This window comes from Phodopus roborovskii, unplaced genomic scaffold (assembly GCF_943737965.1).
Source record: "Phodopus roborovskii unplaced genomic scaffold, PHOROB, whole genome shotgun sequence".
Taxonomy (NCBI): Eukaryota; Metazoa; Chordata; class Mammalia; order Rodentia; family Cricetidae; genus Phodopus; species Phodopus roborovskii.
Genome location: NW_026126433.1, coordinates 34,668,741 through 34,695,648, shown reverse-complemented (window position 1 = coordinate 34,695,648; position 26,908 = coordinate 34,668,741). Strand labels below are relative to the sequence as shown.

The window sequence follows — 26,908 nt, the reverse complement described above, 5'->3', positions numbered from 1 at the left end:
AATTCAATTAACTCTATTTCTGTTTGTCTATGCTGTGGTATATGTTCCTTTTTTTGCTGTTTCCATTGTGGTTTATAAACTTACAATGAGATAATGTATTTCAAAAATGTAACAGGAGCAGGAAAAATGGCTCAGTCTGCAAAGTGCCTGTCTTGCAAGCATGAGAACCTGAGATTGATCATTGAAACTCATGTGAAGATATTGGGTATAATGGTATTCTGGGGTAGCAGAGACCAGAGACCAGAGAATTCCTGAGACTAGCTAATCCACCAGTTTAACTAAATTGGCAACCACTGAGCTAATACTAGATCCTGTCTCAAAGTAAGTGAATGGCTAAGGTTGTCCTCTGAACTCCCCACACACCTGCACTTGATACATACAACATGTTCATACACATGCATACACATGCAAAAATAATACCAAATAAAATGCAAATCTGCTGTGAAATTTTAAGTGCAAGATATGATAAATGGGTCAAAATATGGTAAATCTTCTAATGTGCACTTTTTAAAAATTTATGGATATGTAACTAGTTATTCAGAAATAGACATCTGCATAAAGGTGGAAAGTGAAAACAGAAAAGAAAGTCACTGATAACTCAACATTGACTAAACATGGAATGAGCTTTTGGATCATTTTTATGATTGCATTCCTAGAAGGCAAGCATTGGGAAAGACAAAACATGTTTCTAATTTTAAACTCCTATAAATCATTAAGAATTATGACATACTACTTCAACATCAGATTTCCCATGGCAGAGAAGTTTCACAAAACCTAAGTTGTGCCTGTATAGATGAGGGTGAGACTGCCTCATCAGCCAACTTCACTGAAAAGAGAGAGAGAAGAGGAGGCAACGGTTAGCCTCAGACATTCTCTTTACAGGGTGTCCTGCCAATTCCAAGGTCTTTTCAAAAACCCACTTTTCATTCAGATCTTTGGGGAGTGGTGGCCTCACAGAACTCTATCCTGAATCAAAACAAAGTGGTGAAAAGAGCAGGCTTGTTTATGAGTCCTGAGCTACCCTTGAATGGCTTCCTCATCTCCTCCAGAGTACGAGAAATACCCAGAAGCATGCATCCTCTGTGGTGCAGAATGAGGTTAGAGGTAAGGAAGACAGCTGGGCTGCACTATTAGACCTACAATGGCATGTTTGTGGGAGGAGTTAGGAGACCTGCAAAGGTCCGGTTGCAGGGAACCAGGACCCAGATGCCTGAGACTGAGCAGTGCTGCATAAGATTTGCCAACAAGCCTGAACATTAAGATAGAATAGAAACACACCTTAACCAATGAATTGCAAAGAGGAGTCCAGGAATTGAGTCCCCAAAAGCATCTTGTCACAGAGGATACGAAAGTCAATGCAGAACTTTCCTATATGAATCTTGGACTTACTCTTCCAGTCCCTCTGGGATTTGAGATACCCTTCACAACAGTCTAAAATGCCATCCTAGAGAAAGTCAGAAGGAAGCAAGCAAGGAAGAAACTGCCAGGAGACAACATACATGGTATTAAGTTACCTTTGAAATACTTCAATGTCTAGAAGTCTGAGGTACCATGAAATACCAATTTAAGCTTTCTTTTGGTCCTGCACACAGAAAAGCTGTGTAAGAACTGTAGGCATTTCTTTTCTCTCTCTCTTTTTTTAAACTTGAGAAGTAGAATATTCAATTATCAATCCTGCAACACAAATCGCTTGACAAATACCAGTTGGTTTTTCTTCCTCAGCAGTAAGTACACTGTGGTGAAGTCAGATTTCTTGACTTCCTAGGGAGAGTGGACAAGCTTACTGAATGCCTAAAGGTCTGAGGAGTTTTTTGCAATGTCCATATGTTGAGGGTTACAGATAAACTGACATGAGAAGTACACTGATGACAGGGCAGGTATTTCAGAGTGAAGCTGTGGATACCCAGAATCAGCAAACAGAAAGAAATCAGTACTGTCGCTTTTGTGTAAGCTGATTCTTTCTGAGCTTTAATCTGAAATACCATTAAAAGCAATATGGGCAATATTCAAGTGCTGCCTGGCTCAGTAGTTGTACTTTTTATTTGATCTTCAATAAAGCCTTCTTTGTTCTGATGCATGAGTAATGGGTTCAAGGTTTTCATTAGCTCCCATGCTGCAGCAGGGATCAGTAGCTCAAATTCTTCTTTAACTTGTAGAGGTACAGATTTATTTCTCAATTGTAGCTATTATCTCCAAAAGAACACATTTCACCAGGCCAGTGCAGAGACAGTCATGATAACAGGTCTCTCCTCTGGACAAGAACAGGCAGATACCTCCTGGATGCTGAGGATCCTGACTGAGATGTGCACACCAGTGTGACAACCTGAGAACCAACACCTTTCAAACAGAGGGTAAGGAGAAGGTGAGAGGGAACATGGTCAGATGTCCTCTGACTTATAGGTCAGTGTACATTTTTCAATCCCTTTAATCTATGTTGTACCCAAAAATTCCCAGCATTCTCCCAGGAGAGGGAGAATGTTGCCCTCTCCTTCTTTATTCTAACTGCAAGAGAAGGAACCAGACAAGTTCTGAAGCATTCCTTGCTAAAGTTATTCTGGGATCTGAATCCTTTGTTGAAATAAATACAGTTATCAGTGTTGTTTTGCTCTTGATATTTCTATTTTGTTTTTGTTTTCCATTGTGTGTGTGTGGGATGTGTGTGTGTGTGTGTGTGTGTGTGTGTGTGTGTGTGTGTGTGCGTGTTTCTAGAACAATGGGACCCAAGAGGCATGGGCACAGGAAGGGAAAACACAAACTCTCAAGGATAAATGTATTCAAATCTTACACTTACCACTTTGTGTCCCTGCATTAGTACTTCTTTACATGGTAAATGCCTTCATTCCCATGTAACACTTCAACTGGTGTGTCAGATCATGGGACTGATCATTAGTGAGGAACAGATTTTAATCATGGCCTGATGACTCCCCTGGGAAATCTTCTTGATTTTTTTTAAATATGTAAAAGAGAATAAAACTTCCATTATGTGGCTGCTGAGAAGACCACGTAAAAGAGTAGATAAAAAAACATCTAACGTAGTTTTGACACACTTTTCACACTCATCTAAAGATGATAAAGTGCAGTTATTGAGTTGTGAAATTGAGAGCAGTGAGAACTGCACACCTGGTAGAAAATTATCATAAGCACTTGTATTTTGACATCTGTGTACAGTGCTATCTTCTTGGTGTATGACCTAGTTAGGGTCTCTATTGCTGTGGTAAAAACTACATGAACAAAAGCAACATGGCAAGGAAAAGGTTTAATTTTGTCTTACAACTTTTGGGTCATAGCCCTTCACCGAGTGATGAAGTCAGGACAGAAACTCAAGGCAGGAATCTGGAGGCAGAAATTGAAGCCATGGAGGGGGAGCAGCCAACAGACCAGGCTGGCACCTCCTCCGGACAAACAGCAGGCTCTACACATGTAAGCATCAGGTGGGCTGGGCAGAGGCACACAGGACCCCTGTATGACTCTCTATTAGCTAAGTGTAAACAGGGAGACCCATGCTACCCCAGCAGGCTCTTTGGCTTAGTCAGGTGCTTTCTTATACCACCCAGGAATAAGCTAGAGGTGGCTGGCGCTGCTGCCCACAGTGAGCCCTCCCATATCAACCATGAATTAAGACAATACCTCCACACACTTTTCTACAGGCCAGTCTTAGGGAAGAATTTTCTCAGTATTCTCTCTTCCCAGGTATGTCTAAGTTTGTGTCAAGTTAACAAGTATCAACCAGTACAATGTATTATTTCACTGGACACAGAAAAGCATGGCTAAAATCCTATTCAGTACTGCAACTTACCAAAAAAAAATCCTACTCATTAGACCAATTAGCATTATGTTATAAAAATTTTATTCATGCTTCAACTCATTCATATAGAAATCTTCTATGGTAGATAAATGGTATCTTGATAACAAAACTGGGCTTGAATTATCATTTCTATGAGATGTGATATGAGATCTTTTTGGTTTAGGAAAAGTAATATGCAAAGAAACAGCTTTGTCATCCTATGCAAACTCTATGATGTTCATGTCTGCTGTTTTTCAAATATTATCTTTGAGAAAATTGTCCATATTATTGCTAGAATATGGGGAGAAGACAGTGAATTAAATTTGGAGATGCTAAATTTCATTTTCCTTAATGAACATGCTTGATCATTAGAGAGAAGGCTGTCTTTTTATTTTCAAGGCTTACTATATGTCAAGCGCTGTTCCCAGTCGGTTGCATACATGGTCATTTAATGTTTAAAGAAATGTGGTAGAAGCCTTATTAGCCTAGTTAGCCTCATTTTAACCACTTTTGAGCTCTTTCCTAGTAGCATACCTTTGTATCCCAAGCACTTAGAGGTTGAGGGAGAAAGACTCCTAGCATGAGGGCAGCCTGGGATATCCCATGGAATTCTACCTTAAAAACAAACAAAAATAAGAAAATTATGGATTTTAGACTCATTGGTAAACAAGGGCTGGTTGTGATATTGCTCAATAGTAATTTATGCTGAACAAATGAGGTAGGGATATGCTGGGAGATCAAGGATAGTTTGGGCAAACAAGTAGCAGTTAATTTATGTGTATGTGTGAAATCTAAGAGCAACTTGTTTATTTTGAAGGACAGTAAAAATGATGGACACAGCTCAGGAAACAATCAGTATTTAAGAGGGAGAGAAATTCTCTTGAAGACCAAGAGAGGCAGCCAGAGACATAGACAGAGGACTTAGGAAGAAGTCTCAAGTACAGTACTCTGCATTGTCAGTTATAGCAGAGGCGTCTAGTAGTGCAAGGCCTGAGAAGATCTCACTTGTATTGCCAGCATGCAGGTGCCTTTGACTAAAACTGCCCCTGTGATATACTTAACTAGCTGATGGTATGAGAAGCAGACAGATACAGTAAAACTACACTAGGTCCCTGGATATACTGACCTCACAACCTATAGTAGGATAGGCCATATCAGTTCACTGCCAGAAATTGTATTTTAGTCTTATCTCTTTTAATTACTTCAAAGTTTTAAAATCTTTCAATGGGAATATTGGACAAGTTGGGGGTAAATAGGAAACATCCACTCAAGACAGGTGGAGTTTTCCTAATATACCACTTAGAGTTACAGAACTAGAATTGGAGGGGCACAATCGAGTCTGGCATAAAAATTCCACAGAAATATTAGAATATGGGCAGAATACCCTGCAGAATTCAGCTGGCTGCCCCCCATTTCTCTATTAATGCATATGTACCAGATTGTCAGTCATGATCAGAGGAATAGTTCCACCCCTGGCTTGTTGTTTGCATGAGAGTAATACTGTGTTCTTTATGTGTCATGGAACATGTGACTTGTCATGTGTGATTATCATGTCAGCAAATTAAGATGTCAGAGAGCACAACTCCTGGCTTCTAGCTCAGAGGGAGAGCTACTTAGGGTAAGGGACATACTGCTAGCCAGATGAGGCAATGTTGTAGCAGTTTCTAGTGCCAGGGAAACACTGCACAATAACCACTACCAAGCCTATGCAGGACCACCCAAGACTACATGGCTGTCAACCAAAAGTCCTTCTTACCTTGGTCTAGTCTCTTGGCAACTCTCTCCTCCCCTAGTTCCAGCTTTGAACCCACTGAGGTGGGGGAGTTGGAATCTGAAAACAGGAATTCTTTAAAGGGGCTAGACCAGAAAGAATGGGTGAAAAGCTGTTGTCAGGTGCTGGGTAGATTATTAGGAAGAGAGCTCTGTAAGTTACATCATCCAAAGTTACAGACTTTAATAAATAATGATTGATGGATAGGAGTCAAGGCTAAGAGAAAGGGAAAACCTACACTACACATCTTCCAACCACCCTCCAAGGAAGTCACTTGGGAAAACAAAATAGTGGTTAAAGAATGACAAAGGCAAAACCAGGCCACTTTCCTCTAGGACCTTCAAAATGCTCAGGCCAGGCCAGCATCCTGCCTGGGAGATGACTGCATGCTGGTAGCCATAGCTTCCCTAAATAGCCCCTCCTGGCATATTTCTGCCAGATGGTCGGTCATTCTGTTCTGGAATTCTGAAAGTTCTTGGCTCTCCTGGTAATTGCAACCTGAGCCCAGAGAACTTGGTTCAACATTTTTCTCCTTGCTCCACCCCTGCAGTCAATAAGTCATCCTAGAGCCTGGACATAGAGGAGATAGGAGGCAAAAACCTCCCCAGTCCTGAGTTGAGTGTCTTGGTAGAGCAGTAACAGTATTGTTTCCATGGGATCTGGGATCACCTTCTCTTGCCCAAGCACAGGCTCTGATGTAAATGCTGTTTGCCATGTCTTGAATTTACCCCTAGAGCTATTCCACAGTTTTTTAATTGCAATCCAGAATTTCAACAAATCACAAATGCCATATAAACACAATCAGGATGTAGATCCAATCCGATTGTAATCACTAATAGAAAAGGAGAGAGAGAGACAGAGACAAAGATAGAGAGAGACAGAGAGTCACAAGCTCTTGACATAGTCTGGGGTAGCATGAGAGACAGTTCTGCAGGGTTGGGGGGGGAGTCTTGCTTCTGATGGGATTCTCCCAGTGCAGCCTACCTCCCTTCCTCCCCAATCCAGGGGTCACATTCGAAGATCTCTGGCCAGACAAAGGGGCTTAACCGCAAGCATGCAGCTGAAGCCTAAAAGGCTTTCTAGGAAGCTTGCAGGGTCCCAGAAGCCTTTTGAGCTAGTGTAGCCTCTAAGGACTCTAAACCCAATAGGGAAGTAGCCCAGCTGCCCACTTGCCCTCAGGCACTAAAGGATGCAACTTTCTTTGGGACTCCACTCCTGAGTTCCAGTTTAGAGAACCTGACTACACTCTGTGCCCACAGATTTCAAAGGACATCCTTCTCCTGTGCCTTTCCTTGCTTCTGGATTCTAGAGCAGAGGTGGAAGCAATGGGGAAGGCCAGCAAGCAGCATAGATGCTTTGCATTTGAACCTTAGGAACGTTATCACAGGTTTGAATTTGCTATATGCTGGGTGCTATATTTGTTACTTTGTAAACAATTTTGTCACACAAATGTTTAGGTGTATATACAAAGTTCCTGTAGTTACCCTAGCTGATAGTGTTGATATGGTGGTTGATATGTGCACGGGTAACACTAAGGGAATTTTCAAAACCTGCCTCCTGCCTCAAGAGAAAAGGGGGAAGGCATCTGATGGTACTTCTGGGGATGGTCTGTGATCTCTCCTCCTTGTCAATATCCTCGAGGTCATCAACCATACTGGCTGCACACAGAAACAAGGCTACTTCTCTGGGGCGATGTTTTTCTACCTGGAAGAACTGTCTTGGGGTACTAGAAACCCTAAGTTCTTACTCAGGGGTTGGTCTCAAATGGCAATTCTAGAGTCCAAAAGAAAAAGTAAAGTTGGAGGGCATGAGGCTCCAGTTCTGGGGTAATAAGGGGGAGACTGATGTTGTGGGGACATATGCTGGCCTTAGAGAAGAGAGAAAGGGTTAGGGTTAGTAAGAGAGCTCAAGAGATGGTGATGTAAACCTGTCACTTTAATCTGCCCACTAAGTTGCTTCCACTCCAGGGAATGGCACAGATGGAGTAGGCTCTGGAGGCCCCATCGTTAGCATCTCCAAAGACACCCCGGGATAAACAGTCGCACTCTGCACAGCCCACCCACGCGCAAGTTCCCAGCGCAAGAACTAACTAGCTTTCCCGGCTCAGGCTCAGGCGCTGGCAGACAAATCTTCCTCTCTCAGAGCCTGGGCTATGGAGCCTGATCATGCACTGATGGGACTGGGGGCTGCTGGACAGGGGCACGAGTGACTGGAGGGAGGCGAGGGGGTGGAAAAATGAGGGGCAGCGGGTGGACTAATGATGAAAAAGTCTCTTCCATCCTGGCTCCTTAATTAAATGCATGGAAAGAACCAAGGCGCGCACATCTGGTTTCAATCTACAACCCTTTGATGGCATCAAATGTTCTTTTCCCAGATCAGGGCTGGAAGTTCTGGGCTAACTATGGTCGTTTGGAGCCCAGAAACCATTTACGAACACTAGGACCCTTCCTCCTTTTCAATTCAAACTCATAGTTACGGGAGGGGGAAAAATCTAGCAATCAAGGGAATGAGGGGAAACGTATGTATGCATGTGTTTAAAGAACATAAAACCCCACAAATAAGCACTTACTATTTTACTTACTGGCTATATAGTAACTCATTCCTAATGAGACTATTAAAGCTGTTACCAGATTCCAACATGCCATGAAAACACCGCCAACACTTCTCTGTCCTCTGTCAAGCCTGGTCGGTGGACTTAGACCCTGGCTTCCTCAGACCTCAGACGCGGCGTCTGCCAGGACCGCACCCGGCTGGACACAGATTAGCACAGAGCCTACCCCCAGCTCTCCCAGTTCCCCCAGCTCTCAGCTCTCTCAGCCCCAGCCCGGGTGCTCCAGTCTGCTCCGAATTTGGATAGTCCAGCGCCTGGGAAAGTGACCTTGGTCACACCTAAGAAATTATTCTCCTTGGAAGGGTAGGGGAACGACCAGGACAGACTTTCCTCCTGTTTAATAAGTGTGTAAGTTTTCTACTGTCTGAAGCCTGGATATTTCTGGTGGCAGCGAAAGTCTCGAATCCATTCGAAGCTGAAGACTTCTGGATCTCCCCAAGCTGCCTTTAGAACGCAGAGCGCCTCCAGTTATTATCGCTCTTGTTATTTTATTACACTATTTAATAGGCTGTCTCTACAGAGCCAAAGGAGCTTTAATGGGCTTGCTCTTTTGCTTTTCTCAGCCTCTCTCTGTGCTCTTCGCCAAAACAAATCTGCAGGAAAAGTTACAGGGGGGGGGGGCGGGGCAGCAGCAGAAGATTTGGTTGTTGTAGATGTGCATTTTTCATTTTTTCCTCTAACAAGTTTGCCCTCAGCTGTTATCAAAGCATGCAAATGAGATTTTCCAACAGGATCTCAAACAAACCCGGAGGAGTTAATGCCCAAACAAAATAATCAGCCCGTTTAAAGTGACTGTGGGTCTCGGCTCTTTTCTCTCCGTGATACTACTGCAAGGGAATGATAATTAGACCTTTATTTTAAAAATCCAAAGGGGCTCTCTCTGCTTCCCTCTCTCACCCTCCTTCCTCCCTCCCTCCCTCTTGTTCCCTCCCTCTCTCTTTCTCGCTAAGGGGGTTTTCTTAATCAGGCTGTTTTTTCGGTCCCAGGGAAAGGAGGAAGGAGGTTGTGATGGAGAGAGGGGGTCTGTAAAACGTCAGGCGCCGCACAAAGGCTTTGCCACGTAATTACAGGCTCCTATTAAGTGGAGATCTGCCCTCCCAGGGGTCTCCAATTTTCTTGTATTCCCTACAAAGCCTCCTCTCCATGCCAGTCTGTGCCTTTTGAAGTGCCAGAGAGCTTCTTGATCCGACTGAGAAGGGGAGAGGAACTCAACGCAGAGAGGGGAGACAGAGAAGGGAAGGGGGGACCCGCCGCCCTCTGCTGACTCTTGAAGCCCTACTTCTTTATTTCTTATTTTTTTTTCCTCCTTACGAAAAGTAAAGTGAGAATCCTGCCCTCTAATACATCTGCAAGACATCACTCTCCTGAAATTCTAGTCACTCCCGAGAATCCACAGGAGTGCAGAGAGGGGAACGGCTTTCTTGAAGACATTTTAAAGCTGGAACAAGCCTCCTTCTGTTGGTGCTTGAACTCTTGCGGGGGAATAACTTCTTTAACCTTTTCTCCTTCTCCTTCTTCTTCTTCTCTCTCTCTTTTTTTTTTTAACCCACTTTGATTCTTCTCTCCACCCCTTCTTTTCTCTTCTGTTTGCCTAACTCCCCCGCCCTGCTGGCCTCCCCTTTTCTCTCTCCCCCTTATTATTATTTTTAGTGTCTGCGTGTGGACGCTTCTTGAGAGTTCGAAGAAATATTTTTTCTTCCTGCTTTAAGTATAGGGTAACTTTTAAAAAAGAAAGAAAGAGAGAGAAAGGAAGAAAGAAAAGAAAACTTTTTGGTGTGGATTGTCTCTTTGGACCGAGCCGGATTTGGCTTCAGGAAAGCAACCGAGTCTGCAGCAAAGATACTGGTGCCGAAAAGTTCTGCTCTTCAGAAGAGGGTCCTCTCTCTCTCTCTCTCTCTCTCTCTCTCTCTCTCTCTCTCTCTCTCTCTCTCTCTCTCTCTCTCCCTCTTTCACTCCCTCCCTCTACTCCCCCCTCTTTCTTCCCCACTCGGCTCCTCTCCCCCCTCGCGCCCACAGCGTTTGGTGTTGATTCGAGCGGGAAGAGGGGGGTGGGTGGGATTGGAGGGGAGACCATGACCTCCAGCTACGGGCACGTTCTGGAGCGGCAACCGGCGCTGGGCGGCCGCTTGGACAGCCCGGGCAACCTCGACACCCTGCAGGCGAAAAAGAACTTCTCCGTCAGTCACCTGCTAGACCTGGAGGAGGCCGGGGACATGGTGGCGGCTCAGGCGGACGAAAGTGTGGGCGAGGCGGGCAGGAGCCTGCTGGAGTCACCAGGACTGACCAGTGGCAGCGACACCCCCCAGCAGGACAGTGAGTGAGGGGCGCGTGCTCCGGGAAGGGGACAGCGGGTGGAGGCCCGGGAATGGTGGCTGCGAGCGTGTCCTAGGTTTAGGTTTCTGGAAGAGGTGAGGACGAGGAAGTTACGAGTTCTGGGGAAAGTGCTGGTCGCGGGACCGAGAAAGATGGGTGAGAAAAAGAGGAATCCTCTAAGGATGTAAGCCTAGCAGACGCTGGAGACAGACCGGGAGGCCCGGGGACGCTGGGAGGCGAGGCGATCCCAGACAGGGATCTTCGGCCAGGACTGTCCCCAGCAGCCACAGCTGCGTCTCGGTTTCTGGCGAGAGCGGCAGCCAGAAATCCCGCAGGCAGAGCGTCCGCATAGGGGTAGGTGCGGCCAGCCAGAGCGCAGACTGCACAGACACCTTCGTTAGAGAAAACGGTGGACAAATATGTTGGGTGGGCCCAGGAGTGCTTCTTCCGCGGGTGTTGAGGAGAAAGCACTGTGCTCAAGGGAATCTGGCAGAAGTCACTCAGGTTGCACATGCCAAAGTGTGTGACCCAGGTCTGGAAAAAGCCAGGGGCAGCGCGGGAATGCCCAGCCCTAGTTCCCTAGGCTTGCTCTCTGACCCCTGCTGTCACCTCTACCTGAGAATCAGTTTTGAGAGGAGCTAAAAGCCAACCCTTGATAAAGCGAGAGGGTTCTTTAGTAGCGAAATCCAAAACTCTGCCCAGCTTGATCTAGCACTGTAAGTGCACCTGGGATCGCGGGCCCAAGTGCTCTTGCAGCACGGCTTGTAGGCTCCTAGACCTCCTGAAAAGCCTATGTACTAGCTGCCTTCCCCACCCTCACTCACTGCGGACCTCCTCCCCATGAAATGTTCCTCTCAGAGTTATTAATGTCGCCCTTAGAAAAAGACTGACTGCAAGCATGTGTCATGGTCCATGAGTATGTAACACACTTGTCACCATTCTAGGTGGCCTCAAGTCAGATGCACACAGGTACTCTCTTCACTCCTGGAGGTTGCAGGAGTTTGGACCAGGCAGTAAGTTCTAAAATGCCCTCTTTCCTTATCTTTATATGCTGGTCGCTCTTTGTAGTTCGGAGGCCCTCAGACATTCTATGATTCTCTCAAGACACTGCCCATCTTAGACTTACAAATAATAATTTGAAAAAAGACATTCAAAGCAAACTAGCATCAGAAACAGCTGGAATGGTACCTGGGCACAGTAGTGGGGGACCAAGCTCACTGAAGCAGGCCACTGGAGAAACGTATCTGGTCAAGGCACTGGTACCTAGCTTTGTGGCCTTAAAATCTGTAGTCTGCTAGGATCAAACTAGTTCAGATGGCAGTAACCTGGGGGACAATCAACTCGGCATTGGGCCCACTGACTGCCACAAGAGCTGGATAAAGAGGTTTGAAGTAGCCACCCTAATTACAGAAATTAGTCCAAACCACACCCAGGAAGAACCAGTGTCCCCAAACCCTGGGTATGCACTAGGTTTGGAAAGATAGTCGCTCTGTGTCGTGTTTTGGGGGAGCTGATCTTGGTATACACACCAGCAACTCACAGATGGAGTATCTGAAGCTCTAACAAAAAGGACTATGAAATTCTACGGTTATCTAAAACCTTTCACTAGGGAAAATATAAAACAAAGTCAGGAAGGTCGTACCTGGAACTCCAGCTGCAGCTGCTCTGTAAGACTTATTATTGATCCCAACAGTTATCACTGTTGGAAGAACTGAATGTTAGAACCTCAACACCACCACCCATACACACTCCCCCAACAGAAAACACGCTTTAAAGAAGGTCAACGTGGGCAGGAGAGAGGTGATAGTATTGCTTTGCTCCAAGAGAAGGCTGGAGCATAGGAAAAGCAGGACCAAGGCTGGTACCAGCAAGCAAGAGCCTCAGAGTGTCAGTCAGCATCAGAAACTGCCGGGCTGGAAGAGGGCAGAAAGTACTGCTTTTGCTTGTTTTGTTTTCTTCTTTGAGGAAACCATGGAAGAAAGGATCTTGAGGATTGCTGTGGTCTTACAGTGGGTATCTAGAACAGCCAGGCTAAGGAAGCCATTGCAGAGCTGATTTGGAGGGGCTATACTGCAGGTGGTTGAAACTGAGCAATAGTTTGCATGAGAGGAGAAGCACCAAGGTCACATTATACATATGAATCCCCTGGACAAACTTAAGGGTTCTACTTGAGCTGGGGGGATTTTGTCCTCAGAGAAAGGGACAGCGCCCCATAAATCTGCCTGCATCGAACTCAGCCTCATCTCATACTTGTAGTGAATAGAAAGTGGGTGGAGAGACGACCCAGAGAGGAAATCTAGCCCCTTAAGGCTAACCTGAGGAAAAGATGCACCAAACAGGACAGTTACTAGTCAATGAAATGCAGGATAAGGTTAGTGGTATAAGTGACCAGCACTTAGGACTAAGAAAGAATTCAGGAGACCATAAACATATAGGCACATAGGCCGGGCTGACTTTGCCTTCGCTGGGATATGATCCACAGACAGGGCTGTACTAAGAAATTGTTGCTTTTGGAAGCAAAGTTTTCTCAACCTTCCTCTTCTCCATGGGGTGGTGGTGAGAGGGAGGGGTGATAACAAGACACTCTAGTCTAGTAAGACCAGCAGCTCTGTGGAACCCCTATCCTTATTCTTGGGCATTGGATAGAATGCAGAGGAAGTTGTGATCTGCTTGGAAACCACGATCTGTGGGGTGGTGCTGGTTCTTCAGCTTATAGGAGGCAGTAAAGCTTAGCTTATAGGCAGAAAAGGGGGGAGTCTGGAATAAATGAGAGCTACTGCAGAGATCTGGTTATAAGGACTTTAGGGGGTTACATTAGGGGTCATAAGGGATGGAGAAGTTCACAGGGTGTCAGGTGCTCTTAGTGGGAAAGGAAAATACTACTTAAAGCAACAACAAGCAGATGCTTCAGCTTGCCAGGTATATGGAAAGCTGGCCTCTCTAATTACCTATCTGGAGAAATTAGCACGCAGGTTCTGCAGATGCACTCAACATTAGATTACTAACTGTTCAAAAATTTGCATCTCAACCTGATCAATTATTGTAAAACAGAGTCCTCATTGGCCTCTCCTACACTAAGTCAATAATCCTGTCCTCCCACTCCCCTCAGCCTGGGCTGATGCTCCATTTTCCCTTTTGTGGAAGGACTGTTTTTATTATTGATTCTCCAAGCCCAGTGTATTTTTCTCAATCTTTTTGGTTTCTTTAGCAGTGTTGACAATCTACTCTATGGCTAATGTAGTGGAGGAACGTTTGGTGTATGGATGCCCCCAGTGAAGGCAGAGCACAGGGATAAGTAGGGAGGGAGAGGAAGGAATCGTAAAAACAGGCAGACTTACTCTTGGGAGGAGAGTTCATCCCTCTGTCAACTTCTTAATTTCAACTTCTGCAAACTCTTAAAAAAAAAAAAAAGAAAGAAAAACACGCCTGCCTTCCACATTCCCAACCTCTAAATTAGTGAAACCAGATTGTCCTAATAAGACCTTTTGTTGGAAACACATGTAGTCATAAAAAGGTAGACGGAAAGTCAATTAGACACGCGCGCGCGCACACACACACACACACACACGCGCACACACACACGCAATCACACGCACACATTCACCAGCCAGCGCTAAGTGTGCGCCCCGACACAGCTGGATCCCGGGCGGGTGATTGCAAATGGGGAACAGCGGCGCGGGAAATCGATTTGTCACAAAGAGAGAGGTGTAGCAGGCAAGCGATCACCCTCCTGACCCACCAACCTCACTCACGCTGGCCCAGCTCCCCAATTCCTCCAAGCCAGAGGAACGCCCAGGAGAGCGGGGACATTCTCGAGGGCGCTCCCCAGTTGGAATCCTCTTCAAAATAATATCAATTTCCTCTCTTTTTTTCACAGTCTCATTTCGCAATAGTTATGGCGCCAGAAGTATCTTTCGTGGCTCCTCCCTGGGATTTATGCCCCACGCTGGTACTCTGAATTTGAACTCAGGTCTCAGTGATCTTAATTCAAGATGGAGATAATAAAACATCTTTTAAAGGGTGGCCTGGAAAATTCTGCTTTCATGGGAGCAGAGAATGAAATTCAGGAGCAGGAGCGTCTCCAAAGCACTAAACCTAATGCAAAGGCTGGCGGTGAAATTTTATGCACAGGGGCATTTAAAATTGTCAGAGAAAAAGACAATCCAGTAACTTTCAAGTTTGGAGACCCGGGACAACTTGGCGTTTGAGGTTGTTAGGTCCTTAGGAGCCTGGTACCCTAGCTGAGCAGAGACTCTTTGAGGATCCAGATCCACAAAAACAACTCTAGGCATCACTGTCCCGATCTCATTGAAACCCTTCCCAATACCCTGTAGCATCCTAGTCTTAGCCTTTGCTCCTCACCGGTGACCTTTCTTAAGAGGCCCTTAAGGCAGAGCACTGCGCAGCAGTGGATCACACCAGTGTCAGTAAATAGTCAGTTTTTCTGTTATCTTCCCAGGACAATCATTTTAGGTTTTACAGCAGGAGCGAATAAATAATCCCCAAACCAACAAATGCCCCCCACCCCGCGCCCCTCGTAAAACAGTCTATTCCAAAGCAATGGGCACTTCTTATAGTACGGATTCCAGGACACAGTTTTTATATTGCTTCTAGCTAGGACCGAGTTTTGGATAGTTTTGCCCTCTGCTCCAGGCCGCACATGGAGCCCGGTGCACTCAATGACAGCTGTAGATTTTCAGCTCTGGGTGTTCCTAGACCAAGTGGATGTTTTATTTTAAAGAATTTACAATTCTCTTCCTATGCTGTGTTCCTGGGCTCCCTGTAGAGGTGAGGGAGCCTCCTCTGTCAAAGCAGACCCCAGTGCCACCTCAGTGGGGGAAAACACTAGAGATGCTGCTACCCAGTTATTGCAAACTTCTGCCTGCCTGCGGATTTTGCACTGCAACCCCGGGGAGCCTCCATCCTCTTTGTTGCTGTGGAATGTTCATTTTATTAACCCTATAGAAGAGTCACATGAGGAACCACTTTGAAACTAGAAGGGGTATTTATAGAAAAGGAGATAGATTTTGCAAGAAGAAATTTTTAATCAGACAGTATATTCTCCCACCAAAGTAAAAGGAAAATAAGTGTTTCCACATACTCTATTCAAGTCTTGGTAAATTTAATCATGTGGACCTTAAGAGCTAGAAATATTTATTAAAACTTATTTTTATTCTTGTCAAGTGCCCAACTCTCTATGGCCATTTTGTGTCCCCAACATTAGGGAACTACCTGTCCCCAGAGCATTACTGTATAACTGACCATTCCATGTCCATTTCCCTAATTTGTTATGATACTCTAAGGTACCACCTCCCATGAGTTTCTTGTACTGTAACTCCCTCTTTATCAAGAAATGTCTTTGATAATGTTATTGATCTACAAGAATTTGGATTCTTGGAAAAATCAAAGACCTTGGTGTACAGGCTAACAACACTCAAGTGAAAAAATCAATATTCTCAAATGATGGTGAAAATATCTGCAAAGCACCATGCCTTCCCTTTTTCTAAATGTGGCTTCTGGTTACACCAGTATAGATGAAGGTATCAGGGAAAGGGCATCAGGACAGCCACAGCTGTTTCTCAATAAGTTCACCCCTTTATTTTCACAGAAAGATGTCTGTCAGTTTACTGGAGACTGAATATTTGTAGCCTCTGTTGGTAACTGCTTAAGGACATTTGGCATCAGTAGATAGAAGTCTCAAAGATGTGTCCATGCAGAACCCTATGACATATCAATTTTGCACTAAGATTTTTAAAATTCCAGTATTTCATTAGCACAAAAATCACTTAATTAAAAAAAAGTGTAAGAAGTTGATTGAAGAGGGTGACAGCCTTGGTAGTTAGAGGAGTGACATGGCCTCTGTTGGTAACTGCTTAAGGACATTTGGTGAAAGAAACAAAAATCATGTCAACAAATAAAATTCACAGCGACCTTTTAAGAGTCTGAGGTCAGTCAAAACCTTAGAATTCTATCATCTCTGGGTTGTTCAAATACAGGGGCAAGGGGCTGAGTTGTGACTGCAGACATTCTTGGGTCCTGAGTGTCTAAAACCCTTTGCTACACAGTAGAGTAGGGAGGGAGTCTTGATTTCTGAGAAGTCTAGAGTCCTTTTTTTTTTTTTTTTTTTTTTTTTTTTTTGACTATTGGTTCCATTATTCCATTAGGCTCATCTTCAAATAAGGTATACATTTGGAATGTATGTGAGAAGTTCTAGTATTCTGGTGTGTGTGTGTGTGTGTGTGTGTGTGTGTGTGTGTGTGTGTGTAAAAAGAAATTAATTGAACAAAGATTTTTAATTTTAAAGCACAGCCTTCAGTGTCTTTGGTTTTAACTGCTTTTGTCTTTGCCCAAACAAAGATGCAAACCTGTCTACTCTACCTCTACCCCTTCTAACTAGTTCAAAAGTGTAGGTCCACCAGCCTAGCCAGACTGGCTGCTCCTTGCCTTTTCTTTCCAATGGGGGGTGGTGGTAGTGGTACAGTTCTTCATGGCTGAGGTTATTCTGCCTTAAAAAACCCCCAGCTCTAGGCCAGAAGACACTAGTTAAGAGTAGTATTCTACATGAATGGAAATGCACAGGAAATCTTCATAGCATGAAGATACTTCAGGGACTCTGTGAATATATTCCACACAGATGTGTTTTGACAGAAGCATGGAGATAGCTGCTGGGTAAGGGATATACTTTCCTCAGCGCCTTTGAAATGACTCTGATCAAGATTCCAGAGTAAGAAGGAAGAAGCAGAAGGAGGTGGGGCCAGAAGACTGGCCTTTCCTTTATAGCTTCTACAACTGGTACTTAAATTCTATGGAGGGGGTGGGGGTTGACCCTGCAGATGTGAGCGCAAGTATGTGTGTGTGTGTGTGTGTGTGCATACACACAGGCATCCAAATGTGCTAGAGGTTTTAAAGGAAAAGGTGGAGCCTTGTCTGGTATAAGCAAGATGTTTCAGACTGCAATAGAAACCCTAGAGCACCCAGAGTCTTCACATAGAGCAGGAAATCTATCTGCCCCTCTTGAGTGGAGGTAATCCTTTTTCATCAAAGGAAGATAAAACTGCCCCAAAACTTGTGTGACATTGAAATCTGAACACTGGAAACCAGTCCCTAAATTTGACCCTTTATGGTCAAGCTTCAAGGATGTAGGGATTAATTCTTAACACACACACACACACACACACACACACACACACACACACACACACACACACGCCCAGTAAAATTTGCAGTTTTAATTCTCTTCTTTCTCTAAAGATGGCTGGAGTGAGAGGAGGCAACTCTTGGGACATCACAATGGTGAATACTGTTGTCTTAGCATAGATGGCATTGAATACAAACTTTTCCAGATAATCTGATCTGAGATGTTCAGTAGGAGTACAAGCAGGAGATTACTTTCCCACAATCCTCTGTTAGAGAGTGAAAACATTCATCCCATTCAGCTATTTTCTCCTCATTACTCGTGTTATTATATTTTAAAGGACCTCACAGTGCTGGAAGGAGGGAGGTGCAGTTATAAATAAGAATAAAAACAGATGGGTGCTCTCTCAATTATATTCTGAGTACACACAAGGAGGCCAAATCTTTTCAAAGGAGACTCAGAAATACAACTTCAAGGCCAAAGGGCCCAACTCAATCAAAACCCTGCGCCATTATGTGCTAAGGTCAATCTGCTTGACTATGGGCAAAGTGGAGGGCCTGGGCATCAGTAGACACATGCAAAGAACCACTCTTCTTCATGTTTCCTTGCAACCTTTCTGTACAAACCCAGTGCCAGTCTGCCAAGAGCTTTATAGGATTGACTTGGGCCTGGCGGGTGGTGAGAATGTCAAGTTCTAGCATCCTGTTCCTCTTCCTTTTTCCTCTGCCTCAAGAATTTTGGTGCTGGAACTTAAAACATTCCCTAAATGGTAGGTTCTGGAATCTTCTGAAAGAGAGTGGTATTAAGCTCAAGTATATATACCTATGCCAGATAGCTACCTGTATTTTTCCTTTCTGCTAATTCAGTTTATTATTTCATTTTTAATTTGGAGTTTCTGGAGACAGGGTCTCATCATTTGCCCTGGGTATCTGGAACTATTTACACGACTAGGCTAGCTTTGAACTTAGAATGATACTCTTGCTGCTGATTCCTGGAGATTAGAATCATAGGCATGTACTACCATACCTGGCCTCTCCTCAGTCAGGAACCTGTTGGTGATTGCAGTATCCTGTTTCTTTTTGGGGCCATTGATTAGTTCACAGAACTGAAGGCTCTCATGGAAAATGTGCTGGTTCTAAGTCCCCCCTCCTCCCTTGTCATTTTCATGCATCACAATGGACACAGACCAGGAAGTGGCACTAAATAATTATGCACATCCCTTTCCATTTCCTATCAGTGTTTCTTCCACAAATGCTACCTTAGCTCCTAGCACATAGTAGATAGCTGTCAAGGGTTGTCTGTGCTCTCATGTTTAGTAAGCACTCTCAAACAAAGGCCTTTCTTATGGAGTGAAAGTACTCAGCATGCTAGTTTCTCCTTCCCACTTCCTGCCTTTTGTCTAGGCCCATTGTGGGGACAGCCATTTGTAGATTATTGTTCCCTTTTTGTAGCTCTATGACTCTATGTATGCAGTCACTTGCTTGATGTTGTTCTTCCAATGTCACAAAAGTGCTTTGGCCTCAGAAATAACAAAGTGTGGGACTCCCTTCCTTTGATTCTCAGGTAGATTTTCCTGTTTTCCTAGGTGAAGGTTGTCACATCTATCCCTTATGCTCTTTCCATCATGACTTTGCCCACTCCATCTCTAATTTCCTTTGAGTTTACCTTTAAAATCTACCTAAACCCCTCTCCTTTAAAATGCCTAGCATGTCTACCTGCACCTCCTCCTCCTCATTTCCTACAGTTTTCCCACAATGCATTATTGTCATTCCCTAAGTCCAGGTAATGAAACCAGTGTGAACTAAATCCTTAAAGTCCATTCAGAGAGCTCTGGTGATGGTTTCTCCCACAAATACATTGTTTAAAAGTCCTAGTTTTTCAACCTTCTCAACATCAAGTATGCATGACTTATCCTGATTGTTTTCCTCTTAAACCCATTCTCTACAGTCTTTATTACTGTCCTGCTCCAGCAATTTGTCCTGTTTATAAGCCTAAATTCCGACAGAAGCAGTCTTGCTGCTCTGCCCTGGGATGCTAGGTAGGCAAGTGAATTCCTGTGTGCTAGCCTCACTTCTGTCTCTTGGCTTTTTACATAGAAGAATTTGTAGCACATGTGTTACCTCCCAAAGTTCTATTTCCAGGACACTTTGTGATACTTCTCTGCTCAGTTCCTGTCCCTGCCAATCCCTTCGCATAAATGTCTTTCTTCAGTGCATGTTCTAGAAATATTCAATGCTTCCACACACATTTTTTTGCTTATTTTCTAAATATTTTAGGGTTGTGAATGTGCCTTGAGAATTTTGTTAAGACTAGACACTGTGGGGTGGGGCACATTCTCTCAAATACTGTAAAGACATATCTACACGGAGGCATTCTACTGACTGTGTGTTTTCTACCTGTAGGGTTTTTGTTTGTTTGTTTGTCTTGTTATAAAGTAAAAACCAAGAATTGCACATACGTATTTTAGAAAACTATATATTTATTTACCTTAAAATTTCAGATGAAAACGTCAAGTTGTTATTATTTTTCTACCCCGAGGTAAATACAGTTAATATTTTGACATTGAAGTGTTTTCTTTATAGTTTTGTTTGTACAACTTCTGATTATATGGTATTAGCATCCTTGGTGACTGATTGTTCTTTAATCAGTAGAGGAGTTTTTAAGCCCATTTTCAAATATCCTGTTTCCTTTAAACAAGAAAAAACATAAACATTTATCCCACTTGTTCTCATCAGGAAAGTTAAACAAATAAACATGCAAACAGCAAACAAATGTCTCCCAAGGGCTATGCAAGCCATCACAGTCCATTTCTCAGCATTGTCAACTTCCAGTGGAGGCATCGCTAGCCCCAAGTCTTTCAGAATAAGTCCTTTCTTTTTCTTTTCTGTCTGTTTTATTTGGGAACCTTGCCTAGACATGAACACACATTTACCAAAGTTGGAAAACCCTGCCCCATATCTAAAGGATGTTCCTAGACCACACTTAGAAAGGGGTTTTCCACAGGATTAATTCTTGACATCACTGGTAAAGAGTGCTCACAAAGTGGAGACCAACATGGTTTATTTTATTGTAGGTTCTTGGATCTTGCATAATGATAGTCACAGTGGCAGATTCAGTACCCAGTGAAACATTTTGACAAAGGAAAAAGTGTTAAAAACAAAACAAAACCAAAGATAATTAACTTTATCCAGACATGAGCTTTTGTTTAAAGTGCTAATTATAAGAAAGATATGAAAGCTGGGCCGTGGTGTTGTATGCCTTTAATCCTAGCACTTGGGAGGCAGAGGTAGGCGGATCTCTGTGTGTTTGAGACCAGCCTGGTCTACAAGAGCTGGTTCCAGGACAGCCTCCAAAGCCTCAGAGAAACCCTGTCTTGAAAAACAAAACACACACACACACACACACACAAAAAAAAAAAAAAAAAAAAAAAAAAGAGAGAGAGAGAGAAAGAGAGAAAGGTATGAAATTGTTATTATGAAGTCTATTTAAAAATCATCCCAAGGCAGATTATCATTAAAATATTTGCCCTATGAATACAAACATTTTCTTGAAGTATTGCAGGGAAAAATTATCAAGGGGTATAACACTATGCTGAATAAAAACTTTAGTTTATGTATTATATGTATTTGTATATATTAATAGCTACTTTTTCTCTTCCTCATTAGAGGAAACAGAGTAAGCTCCATTTTTGAGAATTAGAAAACCACACTTACCCAATAAAAGGTTTGCATCTCCCCACATTGCCTTCTTCTAAAGGAGGGAAGCAAGGACACCCAGAGAGTAGGCTGCCTGCAACCAGATGTGCCTGCCAGCAGCTCTAATCCTCAAGACCCAGGGAAGGACCACAGGATGAATCCCTAACACATTTAAGAAATAAAATTTAATTTAGTTCATTCATCATGGAACTGAATTCTGCAGTTCAGCTAGACATATTTCAAAGACTGAATCCCTTCTGACAAGAGGAACAGAAAATAATATCTCTGCTCACTCGACTCCTACAATCTGTTTTCAACCACCCTCTGGGAAGGAGCAATTTTCCTGAGTGTGATAATTTCCAGGGCCTTTGTTTAAATGTTTACCTTCCTCTTCCCCTCTTACTTTACCTCCATTACTCTGCTTTCTTGACATGGTGCAAATATTTGTTTTCTGCCCTGTTTGAGGTGAGGTTTGTTTGTTTGTTTTAAAGGTTCGACTCTACTTTGAGCAGAGAGGAAATTTAGCTTATGTTGGTTTAGGCCTGGGAGTGGCCTTATTTCAAATGACCTAATTTACTTACACTGATGGCTTATTTCATTTATGTTCTTGATTATTCCCATGACTTGCTTTGTAGTAAGGTATTGAAAACATCAATACATGGAAGATAAAGCGATATAAAGTATACATTTACTTCATAAACATTAGAAAACACACATTTTCTGTTCTGATACTTTTCTTCAGCTAGTTCTGAGAAGTAAATAGAATTTGGGTAATTGTATTCAGTTTTTGGATATGAGTTCTGCTTGTGTATATAATCTTAATGCATTGCTACTGTGAAGTGACTCACTCTCCTGATCCCATTTTAATTTCTTAGAATTCTACTCCATCACCTTTGATGTCAACCAAATTATTTTACTTGTATTACTCTCTTAATTAGGAATGAGGAATTAAGCAAGCTACTTTACATTATATCCCCAAGCTGTATTAATATTTTAAAAGTAATGACGTTGTTCACTAGAAAGCCGTTGTTCTGCCTGCCTCTTTCATGGGAATGCAGTCAGCCATGGAGAAATTGTGCTTCTAAAAATAAATGAAAAATAAACTGGGCAGTGGTGGCTCACACCTTTAACCTCGGCACTCAGGAGGCAGAGGCAAGAGGATCTCTGTGAGTTCAAGGCCAGCCTTGTCTATATAGTGAGTTCCAGGACAGTCAGAGCTACATAGTGAGATCCTGCTTCAACAAACAAACATAAAATAATAAAATAAAATAAAGAGCTGATCATATGTGCATTAATGGACTGAAAGAGATAGAATACAGAATTCAAAATTAAATTGTCAAGAAAAGATAAAAAATGAAACATACGATTCATTAGGTTTATGCCAAGCTCTCAATATATGAGGAATCTTTGGGACTAGCAACATAGGTGACTGGGAGAGCATGTGCTTATTAATATGCATGAGAACTTGGGTTCAGTCCTTGGAGCTAGAGCCTATATACACAAAAGTGAGAAATATTTTACCAGGGTTTTAGGAGCATTAGAAATTTCTATGTATTTATTGTGGATTCAGAGAGTTCTCTATTCAGTTATGATCCCACTTATAACTTGATTTTGTACAACTGTCTGGGTCTCAGTATCTTTGTCTATAAAAGCGCTGTGTGAATATGGATAACCCAGGTCCACTTCTCAGAGGGAGGTAATGAGCGCAAACTGATCAGTCCTCCAGTGCACTTCCTGGCTTGCCTTTCTCTATTCTGCACTTCTGCAAACATCTCTGACAAGCTTCGTTGCTCCCCAGGGCAGTTATATATTCAGTGTGGTTTCCCAGTCAATGCTGGAGGCCATTCAATACTACTGAAATTAGAATATTCCCATACTCTGAAAGTCACACTCTACCAGCATGTCATTTACTGAGTGACTAAGTAGACATCCGTTTTTAATCCACAGTTAGAAACTGATGCCTCATGTCTTTTTTTGTGACGCTCACATGGCTCTGCCACAAATGCCACCATGAATGCTAGGCGTGTGTCTGCCTTAGAACTTTCTGGATAAGATCCTCCCTTTCAGGCCATGCCTCTCCCTCTCTTCATGATGAACAGTATACAGACCCTGAAATGCTTCAGGGGGTATGAGCCTTCTTAACCCCCACCTGCTTCGGCCATCACCATGGGCTTTACAGGCTGGGAGGCAACCCCCCTGTTATTTTCTATCGAGCTTCTGAATGTTGCATAGATTATAATACATACCTAGGACACACAGTATCAACACTGTTAAACCAAGACCTGACTTAGTAAGTTCCTAGGGACCCACCATGAAGCATTCTCGCTTCATGTTGTTATGTTTACACAGCTCCACTGAAATTTCTGTGGGACACATTAAGTTTCTGTGTAGACATAATACCATGTTAACTATGACTACACATAAGTTTGCCCTTCTGTTCTCCAACTTCAATTTCCTAATGAGCTGCATAATAGAAACATTCTACCCTCCATCTGATATGTGACTTGTTTTCTTACATTCCTCTTTGAAATTTAATAAGCCCAGAATATGTACAGACTGCATTTCTATATCATGAAATATCTAAGACTTCATTTTTTTTTTTTTTTGCTAAGCCATTAACAATCAAATTTCCCTGGCATTTTCAAGCAGTGGCTCTATATTGCTCACAGCTGTGGCACACGTGGAGAAAATCAGCCTCTATGGGTGAGGCACTCTGAGAACAGTTTATTGCAAGGCTGGTGCCTTCCCTCGTGTGGGCCAAGGAAGCAGTTGCCATTTGCTCTTTTTGCCAGTGAGGCGGATTATGTCCCAAACAATCTCAGTGAATTGAGGCAAAGATTAGATGGATCTTCTGAAAATATATGGCAGTCTTAAGCCGAGAAGCATTTGCACAAGTTTAAAAAAAAAAAGTCTTCCTTTTATGATCCCTGTAGTCTGTGCTAGGGTACACAGATAATTCTGGGTTACCATTCTCTTTCAAAGGGCATGGAGTCCTTTCTTATCTAGAAATCCCTTCTTTTGGCCTTTGTTTTTATAATCTATGTCTTATTTATGCTACTGCTATGCTGCTAATTTCTACTGATTTGCAGAAAAAGAAATCAAGAGAAATCCCAGATCATCGGTTTCTTTCTCTAACACACACTCTTTTCTGTACAAAACTGGTTCACTGGCATCAAAATTATGCAAGTGACACATGTACAGTGAATGAGACTCTCCAAAAAGCCCACATTTTAAATATCACAGATGAATTTTTATATGGCATGAAGTTTGAAAGCCCTAGCTTAGACAACTTTGATCCATAGCAAGTGGTATCAAGTCACAGAATAGGGTATTTCCTTGTGACAGAGGTTGAATATTTTGTGTTTCATTATCACTTAAACTCTTATGTCTTTATCCAGGCACATGAAGTTTGGAAGACAAGGAAAAAGAGACAGAAGGTTTATAGCTAGCTCAGAGCACCTGCCACAGTATAGGTTTCTTTAAAGCAGCTATTGAACAAATGAATATCTGTACAAACCAACACGAAATAATAAGCATGCATGCAGCATTTATAGGCACATAGCACTGTTCTAGAAGGACAAGAAATGCATCATGGAGAAATATATAACCCCTGAGTACAAGCTTAGGTGACTGTTGTCTCAGCACTTAGCTTCGATGAAGCATACATTTGTAAAGTGGCACCCTGTCACACAGATAGTTGCATTTACAGTTTAGTTTCGAGTCTTGTTCTACCTTTGGAAGCTGGCACTCATCCTTTTTTCCTCCTCTTCCTTTTTTAAAAATAAAGTATTTCCTTACTTTCAGTTAGTTGGTAAAGCACAGATTTTGCAACACTTTGAAATCTGGTTACTTTAATTTGGTTTGGTAAATTATCCCCCTTTGGATGTATATTTATGAGCAAGCTATATATAAGATTTCACCATAACTTTCCCAAACGTAGTTTGCTCAATTGCAACTGAATTTTTTGCATTAGTGACATACTTGAACTTGGCATGTATTAGGGCTAGATCTTCAGTCTTTTGAGTATGCTCCAAGGATCTTGTTCCACATAGATATTTTATTAATAATACTAAGGCGCGCTTTCTAATGAAGTGTATTTCAGAGTAGGCTGGTCTCCAAATGGTCTATCTGTTGGCCTATGTCAACTGATAGAATGTTGGACTGACTAGAAGGCACTACTCTTAGAAAAGCAGAGTGAGTTTGACTTCAGTAAGCTCAAAGAAAAGGAACAAGAAAAGTGGACCCTTGTGGAAATGAGGTGGGCCAAAACCAGGAGCAGAGACCTTCCTGGATCCAGGTCTAGAGTGGGCTACACTACAGAGTTATAGACCTCTAAGCCCATCTGGGATTCTTTGGTGACACAAACTTTGCCCTGGTGGTCTATGACATCACTGGAACTCCGTTGGTGGAATTACAACTCCATAATTCACAGCTCACTCTTGTTTATTTTACATTTAATCATTTGTGAGCACACTGGCTGCCTACCCAGGGGAGCTATGTGGTTATGCCTCTGCAAATCTCCTTGTTACATAGTCATGTACATCAGAAGTCATCCACCAGGTGTCATCCCACATCTCAGGCCTTGCAGATACTGATCTTATTTACGACTTCCCTGAAGTTATTTTGGCTTACTCACCTTCTCAAGGAATCTTCCTATTTGGGGTGGATAGTTGTTAAAGACAGCTTCTGGCTTAAAGGCAGTTTGCGGAGTAGCATGCATGTTTCCATAGACAAATAATGTGATTTTAACTTCTACAACACAACTGAGAAATAATATTTTATTCCTGTGAATCCACAGATGCATAATTGATATTAATGAGATAGCAAAGAAGGTTTTTGGGTAATCAAAAAGACTCTGGACTTAACTGTGTGTTCTGATGTTTGTCTCTGAAGTTCATAAATGATTGTACTAGTGATTAACTAGTGCCTTTAGATTTCTCATTGGGATAAGAGTGCTAAAGGAAAGAAACTGAGATTTATTGAGTACTTAGAATGGAGCAGATGGTTCGCTGGGTGATTTTTACTAATTAAGTTGATAACAAACATTTTCATAGCAAGACTAAATGGTAGATTTTGTTGTCTCATACACACACACTCATACATACATATATATACATATATGCATATATATACATATACATATATACATACATACATACATACATATATACATATACATATACATATACATATATATATACACACTTGATACTCACTGGAGGCTAAGACCCTTGCCTAGAGCCTTGAAGCTAGTTATTGACAAAGATCAGAACTGGTCTTGACCCTTTAGGTACATTATACTCCCTTATCCTCCAGTATCCTCTCCTATATCTTCTAGTAGCCAGAAAAGTAGTAGAACAGGACCCATTTTCTTTGTGGTATTTATTCAGCAGAATATCAAGCTGGATACTGTGAGAACCCTGGGGATTACCTATTTAAAAATTTGAAGAAGCCTGTAAGAACCGATGCCTTTGCCAGGAAAATTCCCTTAACTATGACAAAGATGTTTATGTCAGTTAGATGGGAAATCTGAGATTAATTACAGGGCTCAGTAACTTAGATGAAGGTGTTTACTCAGAGGTGAGTTCTAAAGAAGCTG

At 42.7% G+C, this 26,908-nt stretch overlaps 1 protein-coding gene across 2 annotated transcripts in view; it reads left to right on the top strand.

Moving 5' to 3' along the window:
- Positions 1–10,122: 10,122 nt before the first annotated feature.
- Positions 10,123–26,908, top strand: part of Prrx1 (paired related homeobox 1) — a 66,096-nt gene continuing 49,310 nt past the window's right edge. For both annotated transcript variants that reach the window (XM_051186121.1, XM_051186122.1), the window contains exon 1: positions 10,123–10,479. In XM_051186121.1, coding sequence (XP_051042078.1) covers positions 10,239–10,479 — 241 coding nt within the window. In that variant the 5' untranslated portion in view covers positions 10,123–10,238. The remainder of the gene's footprint in view (positions 10,480–26,908) is intronic.